Source organism: Sebastes fasciatus, chromosome 17 (genome assembly GCF_043250625.1).
Source record: "Sebastes fasciatus isolate fSebFas1 chromosome 17, fSebFas1.pri, whole genome shotgun sequence".
Classification (NCBI taxonomy): domain Eukaryota; kingdom Metazoa; phylum Chordata; class Actinopteri; order Perciformes; family Sebastidae; genus Sebastes; species Sebastes fasciatus.
The window spans coordinates 21308428-21333451 of NC_133811.1; the positions used below are offsets into that span (position 1 = coordinate 21308428).

General features: G+C 41.6%; 1 protein-coding gene across 5 annotated transcripts in view; it reads left to right on the forward strand.

Annotated features, from left to right (window-relative positions):
- The window catches only part of akap9 (A kinase (PRKA) anchor protein 9), a 70222-nt gene that overhangs the window by 34464 nt on the left and 10734 nt on the right, over nt 1-25024 (forward strand). For 3 of the 5 annotated variants that reach the window (XM_074613655.1, XM_074613657.1, XM_074613659.1), the window contains 15 exons: nt 2089-2228; nt 2538-2674; nt 4265-4497; nt 10376-10538; nt 12984-13078; nt 13888-14005; nt 14997-15035; nt 15976-16208; nt 17263-17382; nt 20966-21142; nt 21660-21764; nt 22091-22243; nt 22902-22988; nt 23406-24446; nt 24841-24981. In XM_074613655.1, the coding sequence (XP_074469756.1) occupies nt 2089-2228; nt 2538-2674; nt 4265-4497; nt 10376-10538; nt 12984-13078; nt 13888-14005; nt 14997-15035; nt 15976-16208; nt 17263-17382; nt 20966-21142; nt 21660-21764; nt 22091-22243; nt 22902-22988; nt 23406-24446; nt 24841-24981 (2982 nt within the window). The remainder of the gene's footprint in view (nt 1-2088; nt 2229-2537; nt 2675-4264; nt 4498-10375; nt 10539-12983; nt 13079-13887; nt 14006-14996; nt 15036-15975; nt 16209-17262; nt 17383-20965; nt 21143-21659; nt 21765-22090; nt 22244-22901; nt 22989-23405; nt 24447-24840; nt 24982-25024) is intronic. The other 2 variants (XM_074613660.1, XM_074613658.1) reach the window with 2 other exon arrangements.

Sequence of the window (25024 nt, forward strand, 5' to 3'; positions counted from 1 at the left end):
TGTTGTAGCCTTCTATTTAGTATTTCAAATACAGTACCTGCATCTCTTTCATCTACACCTTTCATCTCAAAAGTGAGGAACAAGATGTGCACACGGTCTCCTCTTTAAATAGGGTACAGCATCCTTATTATTTTACTCTTATACACAGTAAACTTGTGATTTATTACTGATGCATTAAAACAGTTCTTTTAATAATCACACACAAACACGATCAATAGTCTCTCCCAACGGTTTTAATGATTTCACAGAAAGCACAGTTGTTTATCCACTAGTGTCAACGAATAACATCTTGATCGTACATACTTTCTCTTCCTTCTACTCGGCATGCACCGGTTTCCTCATGTTGATTTGGGATTATTTCCTTTTCAATCACTCCTCATGCCTTGAAGAGCTAATCGCAGGGGCCTGCTAGGCTTTCACTAACCATTTATTGCATGATTAAGCTTTAACTGTGTGATAGCAGTGGCTGTCAGGTTCAGTGTTCTGTGTGAGATGAGTTGCTCCAACACACTCTTGGCGGTGATTCGGTGAGTAAAAGAAAGTTTTTAAGCCCCAGTAATTGGCTCAGATGAGTTTTAATGATGAGAAATGTGGCTTTGTACTTTCTCTGTAAACACTCGATTGAGTTGTTTACATGCATTATGTTATTCTCTCCTGAATTATCTAATTTATGTAAAGAATTTTATCAAGGTTAACACCGTTGAGTTGAGCCACAGAAAGCCAGAAGGATCTTTTGTTAAGACATCTCCAGCATAAAGCTTTTACTTTGGACAAACATTCTCTTGGCCCAAATAAAATGTATGAAGCAGCTCTAGACATTGTATTTTTAAAATTCTCACTTTCACAAAACAATTGATTTTTGTATTTGATATTTTAAAATAGGGCTCGGCGATATGGCCGAAATCTTCTATCACGATATAGGTCATTTCATATCTCGATAACGATATATATATATATATATATATATCACGATATAGCTTGTTCTCTTTTCAATAAATAGTCTATATGAAATAACCACATGGTAAAGCCTATTTCTGTATACTCCTGTGTGAATTAAATACTTATTTTCTAATTTTTAAGAACTTGAGTGCAAAATGAGCATAACAGTTTAAAGTGAAATTATAGAGAAAAAATAAATGTAGGCCAAGCCTATATCCTGATAGGAACAATGTAGAAAAATACATATGATAGACATTTTTTATATCATTTTGACAACGTATATTGTCATATTGCCCGGCCCTATTTTAAAACTTGAGTGCTCTGTTTTTGAATGCAGTTTTATGCCAAATTGATTTCAAGTTTTCTTTAGCTAATATTTTAGAGCCATAAAGAATAATTTGGTTGTTAAACGCATCAGTAAACTTAATTCAAACTTTAATACCATGTTCATGTAACTTTAAATCTGTTAAAACATATAAAATTGTTAGAATGTTAATGTATGTAAATTAGTGAGAAACATCTTTCAGTATGATGGAAACCAAAGCTACATTACAGCACAATGTGGAGTCAAAAATAATGAACTGGGAACATTTCTGCATCAAAAACATGTTGAAGCTTTTCATGCATTTGCACAGCACTGTTTGTTGTCTGTTACTCAGGAAACTATAAAACGTGCTCTCATCTGATTCTTTGACTGAAGTCCGTGCCGCCCTCACTAATCGGCAGTCTCTGCACGATGTAGTAGTGTGTCTGGGAGTGAAGTGTCTGGAGAAGCAGAGCTGCATTTCTGCTGTTCTCTCAGAAGATGGAGCTGTTATTCTGCAAGTCACTGTGCCTCAGGTGCACCTGTTGCCATAGCAGCACAATGATAGTAGTGTTTCTCTCGGCTCCAAGAGAGTTAGAAGTGGGTCTTTGTGTTTGTGTGCGTGTTTGTGTGTGTGTTTGTGTGCGTGTTTGTGTGCGTGTATGTGTGCCCGTGAAAGGGCAGTGTGTCTACGTGCCCCTCGTTGCGCCTAATTTGAATGCACTTTTACTAATGGTCACACAGACAGCCACACTGTCGTTCTCCCTTCAGAGTTTTCAGGAGTCTGTTTATCCGACTTTGCAATGACGGGGCTGCTCTCTGTGTTATCTCTCCTGCCTGTCCAGCCCTTAAAGAAGAGAGAGGACAGTCAAGAAGAAGAAGTGGAGGGAGAGGAAGATCCAGGCGGGCCGGGATTAAAGCGGGCTGGTGGAGGCAAACTGTCATCACAGGATGATGGAGAGTCCTCCGATAAGGACACTGAAAGGTAGTGACTGAAACCGTATTCATACTCCTAATAATAAATATTTGTGCACATAGATGCGACACATTCTGAACTTCTTTAGCCATGTATTGAGTTGGTCCTTTATGATAATCTGTTGCATGTTTGTTTATGTTAGTGCTGTACATAAATAGAAAAAAAATTATATTGATTTTAGTCTGTTAAAGGGTGACAAATATGTCATTAATCACATCAAGCCTTTCTTTTAGCCAACTATCATTTTACCTCTAGATATTTAGTTCTATATTATGAGATAATATTAGTTATTAGGGTAACTGTTTTTGCTGCTTTCAGAAACGTCCTGCGGAAGGCCAACGAGAAGCTCAGCCAGGTGCTGGTTGACGTCCTGAAGACTACAGCAGCAGCGGAGGAAACGATTGGCCTCCACATGCAGAGAGCTAACACTGAGCCCGTCAGGCCTCACGCTGCAGGCAAGTCACATCAGGTCTCAGTAATAGTTCAGGGGGAATGCTTGCGTTTATGTTTGGGCAACAGGTTCAACAGCCCATCAACTCAAATCCATGTTGGTTCAGATGTTGGTAGTTAGACATCAGAAAACCTGCGAAATATAATTATGTGTGCACTCACTACAGACTTATGTTTCTGCAGTTTTACATCATTGCAGCTGTACTTGCATCGGGACATTTTATAGAGCTTCAAATTAGTTTGCATTTATTATGTCTTGATAACAAAAACAATTGGAAACCAAGCAGTGCAAATTGTGTTTTAAATCACACTTAGTGGAGTTTTTAAATCTGTTTTTAATTGAACTTCAACGAACAACACATCCAGAGTGTTGCTGGCAGCCACGACTGCAATTTAAGATAACCTCCTCTGCTGCTAATATACTGTCGTCCCGTGCGACGGAGCAACGCTGCACCATGACTACATGATGCTATTGCGTCCTCTCTTTCTTCTTCTATACTGTAAAAAACACACCATCACTAAGTGTACGCATGCACATGTACAGTTGTCACGCACAAATTCAATGGGATCAAATGCAAATAACATCTCGGACAGTTAGTCCTGTGTGTCAGAAAGATATCAGATTTGCCTGCCGTCTGAATGGTTCATTATCCCTGACTCCATGGGAGCTAAAGACAACAACGTCTCATGTTAACACGCTAATATTTACTGTAGGTGTTTCATGGGACTCGACACTTCTGTGTTTGTTTAATTCACAGTTTTTTCCAATAACCTAATAATGCCAGTTTTGTTTTGATCTGTTTCTTTTCCTAAAAAAAATATCTACTAGAATATGCCATGTTGTTATATTGGGTTGCATATGACTTATTGTGTTTGACTATAGGCCTGCTGACACTTTACACATTGTGATTAAATTGTGTAATAACCAGCTACTTGCATAATAACTTTAATCTGCGTCTATGCCTTATAAGATCCACTGCTCTATCTCGGTGTGTTGTTCCAATACGAAGATGTTTTCATATGAAGGAACTTGTACTGTAGTGTAAAAACAATATAAAGTTCTTGCTGCCTGCTGCTATCATTATAATCTCTGAGAATGTGAACGTGATGTTTCAAAGTCGACTAACTAAATGCAGATTACACCGTCATATAGCTAAAGGCCTAGTCATGTGAGCATAGTGTTCTCATTTGAAGGAGACAATGTATGCAGCTACACCCTTATTATAGTTATATATTTAGCACCATTTACATTCTGTTCTTTCATGATTATAAAGTACATGACTAGCATTTTTTAAAGGTTGCTTTGTCCTACATTAAGCCGTACACCAAATATTTTTGTCATGCGAGTTTCAAATGTTTTTAAGAAGCTAAATATTTATATTCTGGCAGCATTTTACATGATTGTGATGATTATTCTCTCACAGCATCTTTGTTTATCTGTCTAAAGTTAGAACAGTTAAAAAAATAAACATCTGCAAGCTTCTCCAGGAAGCTGTAATAGAGCTATTAGTCCCAAAATATCTGTTGGTAATGTAATATATACATGAGATTTGTGTGTAATATGTTTCTGCTCTTTGTTCCTCCGGTCATACCAGGTCACTCTGCAGAAGGTAACCAGGGCAGCGAGACTGCCGCAGACGATGCGAGCCTGTGGTCCGGGGAGACGGAGGCTGACGAGGGTCTGGATGTGTCTCAGCAGATGATGGAAAGCCTGCTGCTGGGGGCGGAGACACAGCTGGAGAACGAGGAGCATCTGATGGGCATCAGCAGCCGACTCCAGACGGCTCTGGAGAAGATGTTGATGGCCATCACCGACACCTCCAACCAGGTACAAACATATTTGGTTAAAGCTGAAGTAGGCTATATCCTGACAGTAGTACATGAAACATGTAACCTGAAAAAAATCATGTGCCTCTGTGTCCTCCTGTGCTCCTAATGGCATTGGAAAGATTTCACAGACCGGAGGAAAACAACCAATCAGAGCTGATCTGAGGTCTGCTGTCCAGCTGCCGTCTACGAGAGCCGGCTGTCAATCAGTCGCGACTCCGACCAAACAGTCAAACTAGGCAGCGCTGATCAAATATGAATCAATATTATGTTACGTTAAAGCCTATATCCCACCTCAAATGTTTTCAGAATCATCTTGTAGTGTACGGTTTAGCTGTAAAATGAGAAAGTTTGTGACGTCGCCGCCATTGTGAAATCTGGTGGAGGAACGCCAAGTGCCGGTCACATGACCGGAGCACAGCCAATAGGAACGCTCTCTCAATGAAATGACCTGTGATTGGTCAAAGTCTCCCGTCACGGACTCCGGAGGACCATTTATGTGACAAATCATTGATTTCTTAAGTAAGTATTCATGTAATAAGCGGCATAATGTACAGCGTGCCGGTCATTGTTGTGAAATAAACCCCTTCAGGACGATGCAAGACCCCTCTGTCGGTCGGGGTTTATTTCACAACAATGACCGGCTCGCTGTACATTATCCCGTACTTAATTAATCCGTACAAAAACTAACATGTAGAGACGACAATTCGTGTCCGGACAGGACCAGTTGCCAGGCAGCCAGCAGTATCAGTTTCCTATTCTAACTCTCTGCAAAAAAAGTATTTTCCCAAAATATAAACTATTACTTAAAAAAAAAAAAATCCTCACAAGTTAGAAGAGTTTCCTGATTTATGTAGATCAATATAATACAATCAAAGAATGACTAAACCAGCCTAATAATCTGACCAAGCATTTGATGCCAACTTTCAATACTCTAGTAGTATTATAGTAGTTTAAAGTCCTCTGTCAAGTGAAAAGGGTTCTTTTCAGGTTGGGACTTCAGAAGGACTCTTCACGAACAGTCCCGCGTGTGTTTCTGCCTAAAATTAACCAATAAACAGAAAGCTCTAGTGACACAGGCTTTGTCATACTTTGACACAATTAACCCCCTCTGTGTGTTTCTACGCTCCGTTCACGGAGGCATAATGGGGATGAGACTGCAGAATGTGGCCGGCAACAAAGTTGGCCTGTCTAGAATTCACACACACAAAAGAGCCGCCTCATTCCCAGTGGTTGCCTATAGATACGAGCCGTATTTACACTGAGCTTTTGTCTGGTCGATCAGCCTATCATAGCAAGCTAGTGGACAGAACAACTCCACCCCCCCTCAGGCCGTCCAGGCAGTGCGCTCGCCGTGTCCAGTGTCAGTTTAACTGGGCCATTGAATGTGTTACTGTAACTGGCTGCACAGCGCATCGCATCTTCCCGTTGGCTGAAAATCATGCGTTACTCACGCTGAGATGGGTTTTTATCTTGCCGATCTAAAAATAGCTTTAAAGAAATTTCAGGCCGAGCATCACTGTTGTTCCAGCATCCATCTGCATTGCAGAGTCACTGTCGATTTAATGTTATCTAGTGAATCATTTGGATGTTTTTTAATGTATTTTGTATCATAGAACTGAGATTGATCTGACTAATTGATCTCCTTTGTTTATTATTTTTTAGAATTATTACAGATGTACTGTGGCACTATACACTATGTACATTTCTATACCTCAGTGTCACAAATGCAAGAATTGTTGGTTTGCTCCACTAACAAAAACTTGTTATGATAGTTAAGAATAAAGCTGAAATGATGATTTGATAAATCTGCAACAGTTTTGATAATCGTTTACTTTTCATTTACATTTTTTTAAGCAAAAATTCACAGGTTCCAGCTTCAAAAATATAAATATTTGCTGGTTTTCTTTGTCTTCAAACAGGCAATTATATATGTCAAAATTAGTTCTGTGAAATTGTGATTTTTCTTTCTATTCTATTCTGACATTTTATCTTTTAACGGTTAATAAATTGGTCAAGAAAATACTCAAAAGTGACGATAATCATTAGTTGCGGCCCCATTAAAGACCCGCTCTAGACTTTACGAGCAGATTACATGTTACACTGTTTACATCCTCTCCAAGTACACACCATTAACGGCACAATAAACTTGTAATCAACAATGCCTCTTAATGGTTTGTTCAATGATTTCCCTGCCGCTATTGATCCGATGTACATTAGTCTTGTCTGTGAGCGCCAGTGCCGGACCGCCACGTCTTGCCTGAGAAGCGAGATTGATGCAAGGAATGTTAAATATCTTTTGTTGAACTACGGCTGTAAATAATTTGCCTCAGGAACGTGTTTGCTCACTCATTGCTCACTCCGATTATCTGCCGGTGAGACGTGGAAATTGTTTATGTGCAAGTCAGTATGACAGTTGACATGCCAAACAGAGAACAGTCGCTGGGGCCAAGAGGCAGCATGTCAGGACGCCTTCATCGTTTCTTTCAAGGGAGGGAATCCGGTTTGACAACTTTTTGTGGGAAGGGCGTGTGTTTGTGTATGTGTGTATAGGAAGATCTATTTGCAAATCTACCTGGCTCACTGGCTCTAATGACTGAAGCCACACCTGAGTCCCTCCCACTTTAGCTGAACAGTATCCTGCTGTGTGCGATCAATGTAGGAAGTGGGAAAAATCCTCCTCTTGAGAGGTGAAAACTGCCCCGGAAGTCTGGGATTTAACCTTTTATTTAAAGCACGTGGGTAAACGGGGGGCAAAATGAGTGTAACTGAGTGACAGTAGCCTGCCTGGGGGGGAAGTAAAACTCGCCTGACAGGACCGAGAGATCTGGCTACAGTGAGTAATATTATGGTATGAGCTGGGGAGCATGCGTGGACAGAGGGAATGACAGCAATCCCAGGAGGAAGTAAGAACGCAAGAGTGAAAGACTGAAGATCCGAGCGCTGTCCTTTCACCCTCGGCTGGCTGCCGCTCGGACTAAACAATTAAAAGAGGCCTCCCTGCAGGTCGGGGTTGCTACGGCGTCATAGTATTGTTAATGAATCTCCAGAGAGGGAGAGAGAGCAGAGAGAGAGAGAGAGGAGAGCAAACTGGAGCAGACGTGGGGGTGTGAGCTCTACCGAGCGGCATGATATGGTTTCACTCTGAGGAAAGAAGGTCAGAGAGAACAGAGAGAGAGGGTTGGAGATCTTCAAAGAGGATATAAAGAGAAGAAATGCTCGCGTTTGTGTTTACAAACCTCCTGTGGTCGTGTTCAGGAATGCCTTTTAAGCTGCCGGACCAAGATGTGAATTCCACCTGCTGTTGAGGATGACACGAGGACCTTACAAATTCACACCGTTCCCGGATGATTTCCTCTCTCAATATTTACCTGGAACTCGTTCTACCTCCACCCGGCAGCATGTGACTGAGATGACGTGAATGTCACCCTCTCCAATTGTTGTTTACTCTTCTTGTCTGTGAGGCAAACACATAGAAACTGTTGCTTGGAGCTATCCACAACGCTGCTCACTGCTTCATTCCCCACTGGACTTTATTCCTCATTTGCGGTTGCTCAGCTCAGCCCGACGGATCACGGCAAATGGAAACCTTTTTTCGATGACACCAGGAAAGCAACTCCAACATAACAAACCGAGGTTGGAAGTTCTACCTCCGTCCATCTATCTCTCACCATGGATTCCTACCGGTCCTACTGGAACTCAAGCTCTGTGCAGAGCAAGACGTGGATGGAAGGGGAGGACCAGGATGTGTACGAGGTGGAATCCCGCGTGCCCCTACCGCGACCTTTCCCGCTATGCAGCACCTTGAACGAGAAAAATGCCGTAGTGGTGCAGACGCAGATCTCTCATGTCAATCACAGGACTAATGGTCACCTTCTTAAGGTTGTCTCCAAAATCTCCCTGCCCACTCCTCCTTATACAGTAAGTTTACACCTGGTAAATGCACTGTAACTGTACTGAGCTGGAGTCCGTACATTGGATGGAGAAAACTGTGCCGTTGATTCATTTTTATACAACTAGAAAAGCAATTTCTGAAGAAATTGCGGTGTGAATGCTAAATGCTGAAGAGCTTTAATCTGTATGAAGAAAGATTCAGAATCAAAAGATTCAGAATCAGTAAATAAAAGTTGTAATTGCATGAAAAGCAGCTGAAGCCTTACAAATAGTTAATTCTGAGTTCCCTGTTAATAAAGTTACCTTCTGGGGCTTTTATTTTGAAAAACTAGGTGAATCCCTAGTTTCCTGTTAACATACGAAAAGGGGAGTTTTACCAAGCTCCAAACAAAGTTAAATATTTCAAAAAGTACAATTGGGATGAATGAAAGTTGAATAATAACCAGAATCTATGGAAGATGTGGAACATTTTACAGTTTGAATGGAGTTTCTAGGTGAAAGTATGAATGAGCAGTGAAGAGCATTCACACCAATTACCACAGTTATGTGGTTAAGGTCTGTACATGCAGATGTGATGTAAGTTTAATGTTATTCCACGTAGGAGCACAGCAGCTCTTTCTATGCTGCTTTTTGTAATAGCAGGTGAAAGATTATATGACGTCTATGTGGCAGGGTCACGTTACCACTTCCTGGTTCCCATAATGTTACAATGAGACCTTTGCTCAGGGAGATACGGTAATCTATGGAGAATAACTGTGGGATGAATGTGAGCGTGCTGACGGGTTATTGCATTATGATGACTTCATTGCTGTGCCGCACGGAAAAAGATGCCTTCTGTCACCTGACCTGAAGGTCATCATCCAAATGTGATATCAATATCTCTGTTACATCTGCACATAACCTCGCTTTGTTATTGACTTTTGTACAAGTTGCCTTTTGGTCCAACGCCAGTGCACTTATGTTGAAGTCTGTCTGCACAACATTATGCATAAAGACCGTGAACTGTGTTGTCAAACCATTTGTTATACAGTAGTATATTCTTAAAGGTGACAACTAAATGCTTTTATGAGTAAGTTAAAAAATAACTTTCTTAACTTGATTTAGCAATTTGCTTTTAAATGAATCATACTGGTGTTGAACTTAAATGTATCTCATATATTAAGTAGACAAAATCTGTTTTCCAATGGGCTGGAATCAATATCTTGATATTAAAAAGGATATTTTCTGTCACGTTGTGTGGTAAATGTATGTATGTAATGTTTAATGGCCACCTTGACATCACCCGGTTTGGAAACTAAACTTTTTATATGTAGAAAACAACAACTTTGATAACTGATTTTGTTTGATTTTAATTACAACAGAAACTTGTTTTGCAATAATGCTAATAATTGCTAATATATGATTCAGCTGAAAGCGATGAGCGATAGAATTATATAATGGCCCAGCTCCTTTTCCAAACTTGCAAACCGCTGATTTTAACGGGGCGATCAAGTGATTTCAGGGTCACTTCCATGAAATAGAAAGTGTAAAAGATTGGTCAAAGGATGACATATCCTGACTTTTAGTTCTTTAGTGTTTGTCAAGCAAAAATACTGGATCCCACACTTCCAATAATGCAGCTTAATAGCGTCTTTCATTAGATCCTTAACACTTCCATCCATCCATCCTTCCGCGGGGGGGGACTGGAGCCAGTCCCAGCTGACATTGGGTGACGGCGGGGTTCACCCTGGACGGGTCTCTTAACACTTCCTTTCAGTTAAAAAATGTTAAGTCTTGGGCCCAAGCCGAGATGACATCATCACCTGCCAAAGACCTTATACAGCTGTTTTCACCGGCTGAGTAGTTGTCCTCGAGACGAGTAAACTGATCTTCATATGTAAAATTGGTGGAGTGCTCCTTTAGGGCAACGAGGCCTTTTCAATGTTTACAAGTCTTCCTTCCCTATCTCTTCTGCTTGTGTGACTCTTTCCTCTTCTCCTTCTCAGCTCGAACATGCCAAGATGACCCAGACCGAGCTGATGCGGGAGTCCTTCCACCACAACCGGGAGATGAACGAGCTGCTGCAGAAGCAGGAGGAGCTGCAGGAGAGGTTGTCCGAGGAGTCCCGGGCACGCGAGCAGCTGGCTCTGGAGCTCCACCGCGCTGAGGGTCAGTTTCTCTGGATAACGTAGCTTTCAACATGAAAAAAAACTCTGTGTGTATAGAGTTTCTCTGACGTTTACTTTAGTTTGATTTGAGTCTGCAGAACTACCATCCACTGTCTGCAGCTTCTAAAAGCCACCATCTTCAATGCAGCTTCCTCATGGGAGGAAATGCAGTACACGCTGTTTCTCTATGGACTATAATGATGATGTGACAATGTGTGTCTGTATGTCAGAATGATTAGAGAAAACAGAGCATGAAGAGGGACTGAAGTGAAAAAGCATCTGTTTGGGGGAGGGGAGGGGGGGTGTTACAGGGAGGGATGGGATCAGCTGTTTGAAAGGGAGAGTAAAGGAGTGTGACACCATCTGTGGTGAGAAATCGACAAACAGTAATTTCTGTTTGTCAGACTGTCTCTGATTTGTGTTTGAACGTCTGATTGCGACGTGTGACAACCAAATTATGAGGGCTCGAGTCTGGAGGTGAAAAGTGAAATCTTTAAGCTCGATTATCTCGATTCACCAGGACGTCAGTGGCCAGTCGTTGACAACAGTTTAAGTGCTGTGACTGATCTTATTGGGGGACTCGATGTCCCATCCCTGTCAGATACAGCTGGTTCACGAGGGTCAACTGTTACAATCACATCCACTCTCTCTCTCTCTCTCACACACACACACACCAGTCGACTTTAGGTCTCTCACACTATTTGGCAAATGTACAGTACAACAGTCATTTCTTTCTTTCTGGCTTTGTTTACACACTGATCAATGGTGAGTTTTGTAGCTTTTTCTAATCACATCATCTTTAGTAGCATCCTGTTACGATGTTTGTTTTCTGTAATCCTACAGAGGCGTGAAGATTAGCAAATATTTGCTGTCATAAAAAGTTTTACAGGATGGCCTATCAAAGAGGGAGACCATGTGGCAAGCTGTAGAACATTGTAGAGAATAGGACTGCAACTAATTATTTTCATTATTGATTAATCTGAAGATAATTTTTGGGGATTAATCATTTAGTCTATTTTTTAATTCTGTAATTTGCTTGTTTTTGCCTTTAACAACAGTCAAAAAAAATTTTTTTGTCAATGAAAAGCAGCAAATCCTCACATTTTAGGACCTGAAACCAGAGAATATTTAATATTTTTGCTTGAAAAATGACTGAAACAATGTCAAAATAGTTGCAAATTTAGTTTCTGTCGATCGATTTATTAATTTATCGACCAATCGTTGCAGCTCTAATAGAGAATAAATGCTGCACCTCAAACTATCAACCTGTCTATTCTTGTAAAATAACTACAGAGCGGCTGTGCTTATCTGGTCGTGTTGCATGCGTCTTCTTCATTAACTCTTATGGAGTGCTTTAAATCTGTTAAGTCTGTGTCTGATGGACATCTTCTTGTGCAAATGCCAATGAAGAGAAAGATAGATAATTCTCCTCCTATTATGAAGACGATCCACGCAGGTAGAAGTTCAGGGTGCGGCATTTTCAAACTGGTTTGGACATGGGCTCAACCTGGAAAAAACAGATCCTCTTCACTGATTGACGGATCGTATTATACGTCAGTGAAAAGGATGAAAAGTCTTCTTTTGTTATGTTTTAACAAGGGGAAAAGGCTAAGTTGCACAATGTGTGGATGTGGAATTATTGTGTCGCAGAGTAAGTGTGATTAAAGATTCCCAGGAGAGCTCTGTGTAGTTAGTGGACAATGTTTTTTTTAGCCAGTAATCTTGTGTATCGTGGAGGGATCCCTCCTTAGGCAAACTTTACACACAGCTTTGGATCCTGCTGCTTAGATGTCTGAAGAATAGTTATCTCCTGACAACACAGGTGACATTTACCTTCTGCTTCTCTCTCTCAGTTTTAGATAACACACACAAGAGCTCAGAAAATATATAAATTGTACCTTCTAGAGCTGGTGTCATTCTACGCCAAAGTTGCAGTTAATGAATAAATGGTTGCTCATTAGTCCGTTAGTGTGTGCGAACCCCCCGTTTCCTGTAACTACGAGATGAATACCATCCTGGTGGTTAATGCTTGCTGACCTGTGACAGAACTGTACAGTAATGATTGCATTTCATTGTGTCTACAGCTCAGTCTTGTACTTCATGTCAAGCAAACTGGGTCAGACATGCACATCACTTGTGTTCATCTCTGCATTTGTGTGCCTCGGCGTTTATGTATGTATGTTTTAGTTTTCGGTTGTGTTGTCTGTAACCTTGGATTTTGTATCCCGGTGTTAAGTGCTCGTTCATGTGGATGGCTGCCCTGCGTGTGTGTGTGTGTGTGTGTGTGTGTGTGAGGGACTTAAGGCTCAAAGTAATTCCTCTTAATTCTTCTGTTAAGTGATTGCAAGAATGGGGAGGGTAAGAAAGATGCGTTAACTTTTGTGAAAGGGAAATTCTGAATTTGTATTTCAGCGCCCTTTTTTTAACTGTCTTCATCCTCATTCAGGTCTGATTGATGGATACACGGGCGAACGGGCTGCGTTGGAGGAGCAGTTGCGTCAGAAGGACGAGCTTCAGCTGAGCCTCGAGCAAGAGCTGCAGGTGAGGCATTCCAGCCGCAGAGAGGAGGAAGAATAATAATTAGCTTTTTGTGTGATGGCTCATGACCTGACAGCGTTTAAAGGTAGATATTTTTATTATTTTGCCTCTAGCGCAGAACAGAAGTGACTCACGTGTCAGCACAGATACTGAGGAAAATATAGAATATATTTATGTAATAATCTAGGTTATTACATGGCTTTGTTGAATTAATCATGGCGTTCTATGGTCTGTTATTTCTTTATAACAGACTGTTGCTATGGGTGCAGTTCTGATCTAAGACTCTAGAGGACCATTTTTGTGTCAAATGATTGATTTCTTAAGCAGTGTAATAAGCGTAATAATATACAGCCAGCAGGTCATTGTTGTGAAATAAAAACAACAATGCAGCCCGGGGTCCTGCATCACCCTGTCGGGGTTTATTTCACAACAATGACAAGCTTGCGGAACATTATCCCTTACTTAGTAGTGGCGTTATACTAGACTGCATTATATTGAGAGGTGTTTCCAATATTCTGCCCCCCTCATGTATAAAAATAGGGAGGACAAAAATAAATAAAAAAACACCTCAATTAAATGTAGTCCAGTTCAACTGAAAATTACAACCTCAATAATAAACTTAGAATTAAATGTACACATTCCCAACATTGTCGACAAAAACTGGACATTATACACTTTGTCAAGGTAGAATTTACAGCAGAGCTGATGCATTGAATTGTATTAGATTGCACAGGTGTACCTAATAAAGTGGCCACTGAGTTTATATCAGGGTTTCCTGCCGGTCTGTAACTGAATGTTGTTTCTCCATGCAGGTGACAGGAAGCCGGCTGAACGAGTTGGAGCAGGATAGGCTTCAGATGCAGGACGAGCGAGAGCTGCTGTCACGTCAACAAGACGCCATGAGGGAGGACTCCGGGCCCCGCGAGCTTCGTACGTATCCCAGAATTCCCCTACCAAAAATAAATACAGATTTTTAATAGAAGTTATAATTCTTACAGTTGAAAGGAAAATATATGGTCTGAACATGAAATAAAGGTTCGGTTTTGTGAACTTTACATTGTAGATCAGAGTTAGCGAAAATAAGCTAAGATGAGGAAACAAAAATACTAAATCTCAAGGCCAAGTTTCTAGCGACAGTTTGTTTGGTTAAATTTATTATTTTTTTTTAAAGTTACTCACCTAAATTAAAACATAAATTCTTCTTTGAATTACATTTGGCGTGAAACATTAACCCAGAGTCAGTGTCAGCTGCATGTCATACAGCAAGTTATCATTGTTTTTTAGCTCCTCTTTCACAGTAATGTTTATTGACAGTATAAAATACAATACCCAGATCTGCATCTGGGAAGGGGCTTACAGCTCTGATTTAAAGGTGCACAAGCCTCCTATTGATTTAATTTGTAGTTCTTGCGTTGCTGAGGCCGAATGGAAATGATAAACATTTATGGGCCATAATTTGGCTGCATTGTCAGAGACAGGAATTCAGACCAAGGGTCAAAAAGTCAATAAAATGTTTATTTTCAGAAAGTTTTTTTCAGTGTAACAACACTGGGGCAACTCTTATCTACATTTCTGACACACTTGCTACCAGTATTTGTGCCACAAGTCATTCATTTACAGGTAATTTGCCAAGAAGTGCTCCGGAAACAAGAAACTGTATCTGCTAATTGTGCATTATAACTCCTGTATTATGAAAAAAAGGTATCCCATGAATCTCTGATACAGTGGTGAGTATTTAAAGGTATAAACCCAAAGGGCTATTTTCCTTTCACAGCCTCTTCTCAACAGCTTTAACATGCTACTGTGAAACAGACAGAAAAGCACTGCCACTTTCTATCTTCACCCGTTTCTATTCTTTATCTCTGTTCATGACAAACAACAAGAGCATGTTACATTCCTGTGCTTTCTTATCCTCCTGTAGGCCTAGTTGAAGCTGCAATGGTTGCAGCACCTGAAGCAGGTGTGTCCACTTTGAGCATGGCTCAGTCATGTCTACTCTATGTTCTCTATAATTGTCTATCTGAGTGACAGTACATATCTCTTTAACCCTAATCCAGCAACTCACCTATAAAAGCTTGGAGCTTGCTTGCTATGGGCTCACACACTCACTCAGTTCAATCACTAACCTTTGCTTCAGCTTTTCATTTTGACTTTTTCTTTTTGTCCCAGTTCGTCACTTTTAATGTCTTGGAGTCGATGTTAGTGCTCATTTTAGCATGATGAAATGAAAGCAATCTAAAAAACAATTATATGTAATCATTAATTCCTAACTGTCAATCATCTACACTTTGAATCAAGACTTGTTTCTTTTTTAATTGTTATATATATTTTAGATTTGTAATTGCTGCGCTTGCAGCATTTCTTTGAGTGAGTGAGATGATTGGCTGTTGAGGAAGTACCTCTCTTCTGCCTGTAAATGCTTATTGGGCATGGATATGGCGATGTCTGGGCTGTCCACGTGTTTGTTCTGTCATTTGTACTCTCTCACCTTGTTACTTTTGCACTAATCCTGCGGGGTTTGATCCTGGGTAAACTGGTGTTGGTTGTTAACTTCACTGGTAAAGGGCAAAGAGGCATCATGTTGGGGAATCATGTTGGGTAGTGGGGCGTTATGTTGGGAAGTTGACTGAGATGTTGGAAGAGTCTGAGGTTAGCCATGTATTCAGATGAAGCTGTAAAGCACAACATATACAATTTCAGAGAAGAATTATTTTTTAACGACATGGCAAAAAGCTATTAAATCTAATCACATGGCTCACAGACTTCAGACTCTTCACTAGCTCCGTCTCAGCATCCTGTTCGTCAAATCAAGCCTGAATGATTCATTAACTGCAGTTAGCCACCTTCAGTTGTCAGGCCGTGACCTCTAACCTCTCCTCCTTCCTCCGCTGTATCTGTAGACCTCCTGGAGGAGACGGAGAAGCTGATGAAAGAGAAGGTGGAGGTCCAGCGGCAGGCGGAGAAGGAGAACACCGACCTCCTGAAGCAGGTGAAGCTGCTGGAGGCAGAGCTGGAGGAGCAGGTCAACAGGGTGATCGAGCTGGAGCAAGCTCAGAGCACGGAGAGCGGAGACCTCCATCAGCAGGTCCAAGCTCTGGAGAAACAGCTGGACAAGAACAGGAGGTTCCTCGATGTGAGTCACAAAGAAATTCTGTATCCTCTCATGTCAGTGACAAAAGTATTATATTTGTATTCCTTTGTGGTCAGCCTTAAATCATGAATGAAATTGTTACACCAGCTCTCATTGGAGATGGAATGATTAGTCAATTTTGTTGATCGATGAATTCAGTCATGATGAAGTCATTTTTAGGCAAAAATACCAAACCACTATGTGTTTCCAGCTCTGAAATGTAAAATAAGTTTATCACAGTAAATTAAATATCTTTGGGGTTTTAGACATCACTTTGGGCTGTGGGACATTGTCAATTTCACTTTCATTTTCAACATTAATTTAATAAAGAGGACCTATTATGCTCATTTTCAGGTGACAACATTTTTATTTTTCTCATACCAAACTAGCCGCTAGGAAGGTATTATGCAAATGTGTTACTTGGTGACATCACCATGTTATGAGAGAAAAGGCGGGACTTCAAGCAAGGCGTTTCAGGCAGTTCAGTTCAGTCATTCTGACAGTCCGATTAATTAAATAAAATAAATTAAATTAATTGATTACATTAAATAATGAATTACCATTTTATTGAATTTTTATATAAACATTGTAATATTTTGGTCAACAAATAAAGTGACTCCTATATATGTAAAATAATAATAATAACAATAAAATAAAAAACGCACAAATCAAAGATATATTCCTACATTAATATGTCCCATAATCTAATCGAATTTACAAGAAACAGTGAGTATTATGTACACGGTGTGTGCTTTACTTCAAGATCTTTTGACAGTCAGATTAATTTGAATGTCGGGCTCACTGATGACTGCTAAAAATTCAAATTACAGCTTCAGGCTCAAGCTAGTCAACGTATGTAAAATATGTCTCAGAATAGATTTTATTGAGTGTATTGTGAGAGACAAAATTGAATTGAAACTCAACACATAGACACTTGCTCTCCCTACGAGTTTTTTGACAGGCAAACCAGTTTCTCAACACTTACATTTTGTCTGTGCAAATAAGGCGAGCCTGAAGATCAGATTTAACACTTTCATATTCCTGTTTTGGTGTCCAGGAACAAGCTGTGGACCGAGAACACGAGAGGGACTTCTTCCAGCAGGAGATCCAAAAACTGGAACAACAGCTGAAGAATCCACAGAAGCTTCAGGCTGGCTCCGAGCAAAGAAACCGAGAGGTAACAGGAGAACGCTCCGTTCTCTGCCAGAGGACCAGGCATTTAATAGAGATGCTTATTTTTTTTAACACAACACTGTTGTTGAGGCTATGAAGAGTCACACAGCGGAACAATAGAGCTGGTAGAATTACCTGTGCGGCCTCGAAAATAACACCAAATAGTCTGAGTGTTGCAGACGGAAGAGTGAGAGTGGGATTAATGTTCGTCCTTGTAAGTTGTGTAATAGCGGGTTTTAATTGGACGATCATCAAATACACAATACAGAGGGAGTGATAAGATTTGCTAAAGTTAATCACTGCTCTGGTGCGGCTGTTAGATACAAGATGTTGTCAAAAATAAGGCCATGTGTTTGTCTGACATGTATTTTGACTGATTTGATTTGCTCAGTGAAAACTGTTGACAATTTAAAGGCTGAATTCAAATGATTTAGCTTAAAGTTGCACTAGTCAACGTGTATATTTTAACAAGGGATTAAGTGAAGACGTGTAATGTGAAAGGTGTCGCTTGTAGTGACGAACCCACAGAGATTTATCACCCTCTCACCTGCAGCTGGAGTGTATTTTGTCACATTTCCACTGCATGTTACGGCACGGCTCTACTCAACTCGCTCTTTTTTTTGTTTTTTCTTTGGCAAAAGTTGTGGATAGTCCCTGTTTTTTTGGTACCACCTCGGTTGAGGTTCTAAGTGAGCTGAGCCGATACTAAAAGGTGGAGTTAAAACACTACAGACCACCGATTGGTCAGAGAGAACCGTCAGCGTGGCACAGGGACATCCTGCACAAACCTGTCATTTTTAAATAGTCAAGCTACCGTCAATGTCTAAAAGGTAACCTTTAAATCGCGAAAACTTGTAAAAACTCATGCGAGACCACCTGCACGACGATCTATCCTAACCTTAACTATTTGATGTCAATGCCTAACCTTAACCATCTCGCGAGAGTTTCGAAATTTGCGTGATTTAAAGGTTACCCCGTCACTTGCGACTGCATAATTTTATCCCCTCGACCCAGATTTTAAAAAGTAATTCAGCATATTGTTTTGGTTTTACAACTTAACTGTTTCAGTTCACTCTCACGGCTCTCATCAACCTCGTTTCCAGTCGCTGTTTTCAACTAAAAAGCTCAGATCAACCCGCTGAACGCTTCCTGCTCAGCACCAAACAGCAGACAGACAAAGTTAGCAACTAGCTGGTGAACACAGTGGAGCATTTAGCAGCTAAAGCGACAGATATTTCCACTCCAAATGAATGCTAATGTTGCTCTGTATCTGCTAACATATTCGCCAGATCAACTTTAGAAGTTTATAGTAAATCCATATCGTGTTTACATCTTGTTCCACTGCCCCCAAGTGGCCAAAAAAGTCATTAATGCCGCTTTGGCACACATTACACCTGCACCATTTATAGGATCTTGATTATCTTCCTGTCCTGAATTGTTGACTGAATTTTCCCAATTTAATTTCATTATATACATGAAGTATTGAGGAGAATTTGACAGTAATAGAAACAAAGTCTTAACCTGCCTCACCAAATAGAAATAGGACATTTCTTTTTGTGCTTCAGTCTCATTCATCACAGCAGTAACCGCTGTCAGTTTGAACCTTAATGTTGTTGATTTGCTTTGTCTGTGCTGTTAATATTCGTTGGCTTCTCAATGATTTCGTCATTCGACTGTCATTTTCCATCCACTCACAATCTAGCCTCCAGTTCACTCCGGGCAAGGAGAAATTGTAATTTTGATCAACGCTGTTGTCGTCATTTGAAGTGCTAATTATGTCCTCAAACCAATCGACTGAATCTTTGCGCAGGACAAAGTAATTTGCCAGTAAAGCATCACATCCTGTTTATTCTGAAGGCATCAGGTTTATAATGAAGACATTAAACTCAATTCAACTCAGTTGATGATATAAAAGAAAATAAGCCGCACTGGCTTATGGGCCCTCGGAGCATTACTGTTGCCCGATCTGAAACATAATTTGACAAGATAAGTCCGTTATTCCATCAGAGGAAGATGAGATTAATGCTCAGTGATATCATGATGTCCCCTGTCCTTTCCTGACTGTCTTTGACCAGAGTGACCAGTTCGTTCCCTCCTAAATTAGATAACGTCTTGAGTTATATGATTTATGATTGCAGCTTTGATTTATGCTGTACTGTAGTTACAGTAGCTATTAGTTCTGCTCCTTGTGTTTATGCTATATGATTTAAACATCAGTTCCACCTCTGCTTTAAACTCACAGGCTAATACCCTAAAGATAACCTCTATTTTTATAATTTCCGGAGACTCCTGCCACATTTTCATCACTAAGTGCTTTTTCTTCCCCCTCTTGCCCTTGAACTGTCCATCCTCTGATCCTTTACGCCGCTGCCTTCTCTCTCCTGTGGCTATTACAGGTGGATGGAGTAACCTTTAAGGTATTGCTTCTAGCTACACGTAGAATCAAGTCTCCCCCCCCAGAGAGCGTTTAGTGCATTTTAGTGATCCCGCCCAACCCTGTAGCAGTTAATGGCCTGTCCATCTCTCTCTCTCTCTCATCCTTCTCCTCTTCCTTTCTCCAGTTTGATCCCTCTCTGCTGTGTTTGTCTTCATCTGGAAGCGACTTCAAAACATTGTCATTATGTCATTCCTTCCTCTTGTTTCTCCCTTTAAGGTCCCGGTGTAAAACTCAACAGCAAAACAGTAAAAAAAAAGAAAAACAAAAATAAAAGTATCCTCCCTAATGAGGATTTCCTTTAGATAAAATTAAACTAAACCCACTTTTTGCATACTTTGAAAGGCTTTTCATATTTTTCTGAGGCCATGCAAAGTACATTCTTACATCAATATGAATTGTTAATATGAAAACTAACAATTTAACATTGTTTATTTGCCACATTAGCAATGTCTTGGTAAGAAATTGGATTAAAAAAAACGCACTAGAGTTGACTATAAATCCCTCCATAAATGAAATATAAATAGAGCATTCAGTGCAAAGTACTCTCATGACGCGTCCATCCTACTCTCTAGTCACATTAATATTTAATGAAGGGCTGCCAGTGAGGGGGTGCATTTCATCTGCCTTACTACAGTGTCATTTTGTTTTAAATAGAAACTCTGTGTCATAACATCCTTATAAATGCATTCCTGAAACAACAGGATGCATAAAAGTCAGTCAGTCTTTTATGAAGCAACATCATTTTCTAGTTTAATCAAGCAGGGGATTAGATTTATTTCCCCGTTCTGAGCTCATCCTAAACCGACCTTCCTCCTGTGGACCCCTCTTCCTCCCCTTCATTGATCTGCTGATGTTCTCCCCGTCTCACAGATGGATCAGTTACCTGCCAGCGGTCCTCCTGGTTTAATGTACTGCTCTGTGGTTTGTGTCACCCTGAATGAAATCTCTCTCTCCCCCTCCTCTGTCCCTGCACCTCTTTTCACTCTCGGCCCCCTCCTTTCTCAGGTGGATCAGCTGACCTCCCAGCTAGCTGTACATGTACCAGCTATGCTGTAGCGAGTGGTGTCTTGAGAGCGATTCTCATTAAACGATCCCCCCTCTCTTTCTCTCTGTCTCTCTCTCTCTCTCCCGCTCTCTCTCTCACTACCAGGTGGACCAGCTGACCTCCCAGCTGAAGGAGAAGGCGGATTGGTGCAGTGAGCTGCTGCTCAGCTCAGAGCAGCTGCGTCGTGAGTTGGGAGAGCGCGACGAAGAGATTGACAAGCTGGAGAGCCGCATCCGCGAGCTGGAGCAGGCCCTGCTGGCCAGCGCTGAGTCCCTGGAGAAGGTTAGGAAAAGGGAGGGGAGGGGACGGGGGGAGGGAGAGATGAAGGATGTGCAGGAGACTGAGTCAGAGACGGCATGAGAGTAAAAGCAGTCTGAACAATAGCCGTGGAGCATGGCAGAGGGTGTGTGTGAGAGGATGTAGATGAGGTGTCAGCTAGAGGAGGAACGGGGGGGACAAACAGAGAGGGAGAACAATGTGTGGGTGGGTCTACTTCAGCCGCCCGGCAGTTTTGTTGTTGGTGATGAGCTAGCAACTGTCAAGATTGCCCCCCAGTGTTCGTGAAGGGCTGTGTTGAGTGAACAAAAAGAGCAGTGTATGAAGTGCTCATGTATCTGCTGTGGTGCTGCTCAGCTGACAAATGGCACAGAGTTCCAGTTGCAAGATAAATGAACAAAATGCATTTGTAGAATTGATCTGAAAAGAGTTTGTTCCTTCACGCCTTTCTGCGCATGTTGTAAATAACTGCTGTGCTAAACAGTTTCTTTCATGTGTGTCTTGTCGTGTGTGTGTGTCGCAGGTTGAACAAAAGAAGCAGCATGCATCCATCACAGAGGCAAAACAGTCCACACTGGAGGCTCAGTTACAGACGGAGAGAGAAGCTCTGGAGAGGAAAGAGAAAGAGGTTAGTGTGCAGAGCAATTTGTGCACAAATTTATTTAAATGGATAATGTTTCAATCTCACGAAGATCCAACTGGGAATGAAATGTTTGTGAATAAATTGGTGGTTTGGAGTCAGTGTGTAGGCGTTACAGCAACTGCATGTAATGTATAAATACGCTTCTTTGTCCTGCAGAGAGGGGAAAAAAACATTAGTACTGTAGTATCCTTTGATATCTGCATTTTTTGTTTTAGAGTAAGTAGAGAATTAGTAGCTACAACAAGTAAAGCAGAGAAAATCTGAGTTGTCGTCTCCTCTGAAGTGCTCGTCGTGTTTACCTGTCGCCTCAGATCTGTAACCTGGAGGAGCAGCTGGAGCAGTTCAGAGAGGAGCTGGAGAACAAGAGTGAGGAGGTGCAGCAGCTCCACATGCAGCTGGAGATCCAGAGGAAGGAGATCAGCAGCCAGCAGCAATACCTAGAAACGAGGGACACCATGCTCCAGGTAAAGAGCCATCCTGCTGCGAGGACTTTTTACACTATCTTTACGTGAGGTTGTGAATTCCAAAAGTGGTCGAGTCTGGTTGTGTGTGAAGCTACGCTGGCTTCTTAAAAACAGTGGCTCTCATTAGCAGACAGACGCTGACCACATATTGTGTTAAAAAATGTTTACACTTGCATTCTCAGTTATGGTTACATATGTATGAATGCTTTCTACTCGCAAACTGTGACTTTAAAACTGTGACCGACGTGTGACATGGGCAGATAAGCTTGTATTTTAAGTGCAAAAATACAACACAAGATCTGGCGTATTCACACAACCAAAAACTGCTCCCATCAGGTGTTAACAGTTTCTTATGTAATGCATGTACCACAATTATGTCCATATAACATTTATATTTCTGCCCTCATACTGCAGAAACACTTTGGTTCGGATGCTCTTTTTTTAGATAAGATATTTGTTGCTGATTTTAGTTTGCACATTTTCAGATTTTTTTTGCCCGTTATTCTGCAATGCAAGACTCACTGCCGCTGCGGCACATGTCTTCTCCTTTGACTCAATCAGTGTTCTTTCAGTCGTCCACCACGAGGGCCGACTCTGTGTGGACTTTCGCGTGACGTGTTTATTAATAGCCATCGCATTATAATCTCTGATTTTGAAGGTGATGGAGGAGAAGGACAGGGAAATAGGTCTTCTTAATGAAAAGATCACTAAGCTCCAACAAACGGAAACAGCCTCTGATAACAAGGTAACGCTATATGCGTATACAAAATAGACTTTGAGTCTATTTCGAATACGCATAGCTCCGTGTTAATGCATCGGTGTGTGTGTGTGTGTTTTCTGCATTCGTATACGCTTTTTATTTTTGTTTGCTCCATTTTTTTGTTGGGTTAGTTTTGCTTGTTTTTTAGGTAAGTACAGCACCATCGTCTGTTGTGAGGTGATCATGTGCTCATGCGAGGTGGCTTACTAAACCTCTGAGTCTCTAAAGAGTTCTTACAATCTGATCAATTTTAAATGAAATGAAAACTACATTATCTTGGGCCCAAAGAATCTCTCTAAGCACCAACAGAGACTCAGAGGTTTATCCGAATAGCGGGATAGCTATGGACTCCTCAAATCTGGCATTGTTATGGTTTAATAACGTCTGCGTATTCATCTTTAGGAAATTGATGTGAGGGATGAGCTGATTAAAGACCTGGAGTCCCAGGTGGAGTGCCTGCGGAGCGAACAAGAACGCTTGAAGAAGAATAATGAGGAGGAGCTCGACCAACTGAATGCAGTCATAGACAGGCTTCAGCAGGAGCTGGCCAATATTGAGCAGAAGCAGGTCGCAGAGGAAGAGGACGACACCAAGGCTGAGCCAGAGAGCGCCGTATGGGGGCCGAGTAAAGAGGAATATGATGAAGTGAAGCAGAGAAGTGACCTGGCCACCAAAGAGGTCATTACACTCAAAACAGAGCACAGTAAGCTGCTGGGGACATACCTGCGTTTGAAAGAGAGCGCAGAAGCTTTAGCTGAAACTGAAAAACCGGACAACTCAGAGGGCGAACTGGAAGATGCTCTCAGAGAGAAAACTGCAGGTCTTGTTGTCATGCAGGCCCAAGTACAAGCTTTAGAGCAGAGTGCAACATCCAGAGTGGAAGAGTTGGACCTCCGCATCCAGGAGCTCGAGGATATAGTCGGTGAAAAGGACAGCGAGTTGAGCCACTGTCGCCTCCTTGTGGAGCAAACGCGAAGCCATGCAGATGGTCTCCAACAGAGGGTCTCGACTCTGGAGGAAAACCTGAGGGAGAAACTGGCTGAAGTGCTCGTCAGCCAGGCCACACTGGAGGCCTTCCAGCAACAGCAGTCACGAGGATCCAAAGAAAACCAGGACCAGCAGAGACAGGCTGAGACACACGTGAAGCCAAATGTGCAGCAACACGTCTATGACTTTGGTGACTTTGGTATCCCCCAAATGGATTTCAGTGGAATTGGTCAAGCGAGACAAGTTCCCGCAGGGAAGGTGGTCCATCTGACCCAGAGGCTACGGGAGCTGGAGGTGGGACTCAGCGGGATGCAGAAAGACCAGGAGCTCCAGAAGCAGCTGCTCTCCAGCTCCGAGGAGGAGGTGCTGGAGTACGAGAAGAGGCTGGCCGTGCTCATGGATCTGCTCAGTCAGATGAAGGCCAGCACGCCTCAGAGGAAGTCACCGGCTGTGGGGGTAAGAGTTTAAACAATAAGTCATAAAGGAGTAGTTCAGCATTTTGAGCTTGGCATTTTTACACTTCAATTAAAAGATTTTATCCATCCAAAAATGACAAATATAAGCTTGTAATATGCAATATTTGTCTATATTGGAGCATGTTTTTGAATTATTTTATTATTAAAGAGGACCTATTATGCAAATTTTCAGGTGCATACTTGTATTTTGGGTTTTTACTATTACATGTTTACATGCTTTAATGTAAAGAAAATGCTTTATTTTTCTCATACCGGCTGAGCTGCAGCACCTCTTTTCACCCTCTGTCTGAAACGCTCTGTTTGAGCGCTGTGTGATGTTGTCGCTTGCCCGACACAGCTCTGATAAGTTTGAATCCTTGTGACCTTTTTATCAGGCGTCCTCTGCTAATGTGCAGCCGGCTGCTGTGTCGGAGCTTCTTCAGGAGCTGCAGGAGGTCAGAGACGAGGCCTCGGCCACCAAAGAGCAGCTGGGCAGCTACAAGGAGAGCTGCAGCAGACTACAGGAGGAGCTCCAGGTATGTGACTGCCTCCTAGTGTTCATACTTCTACGATAAGGAT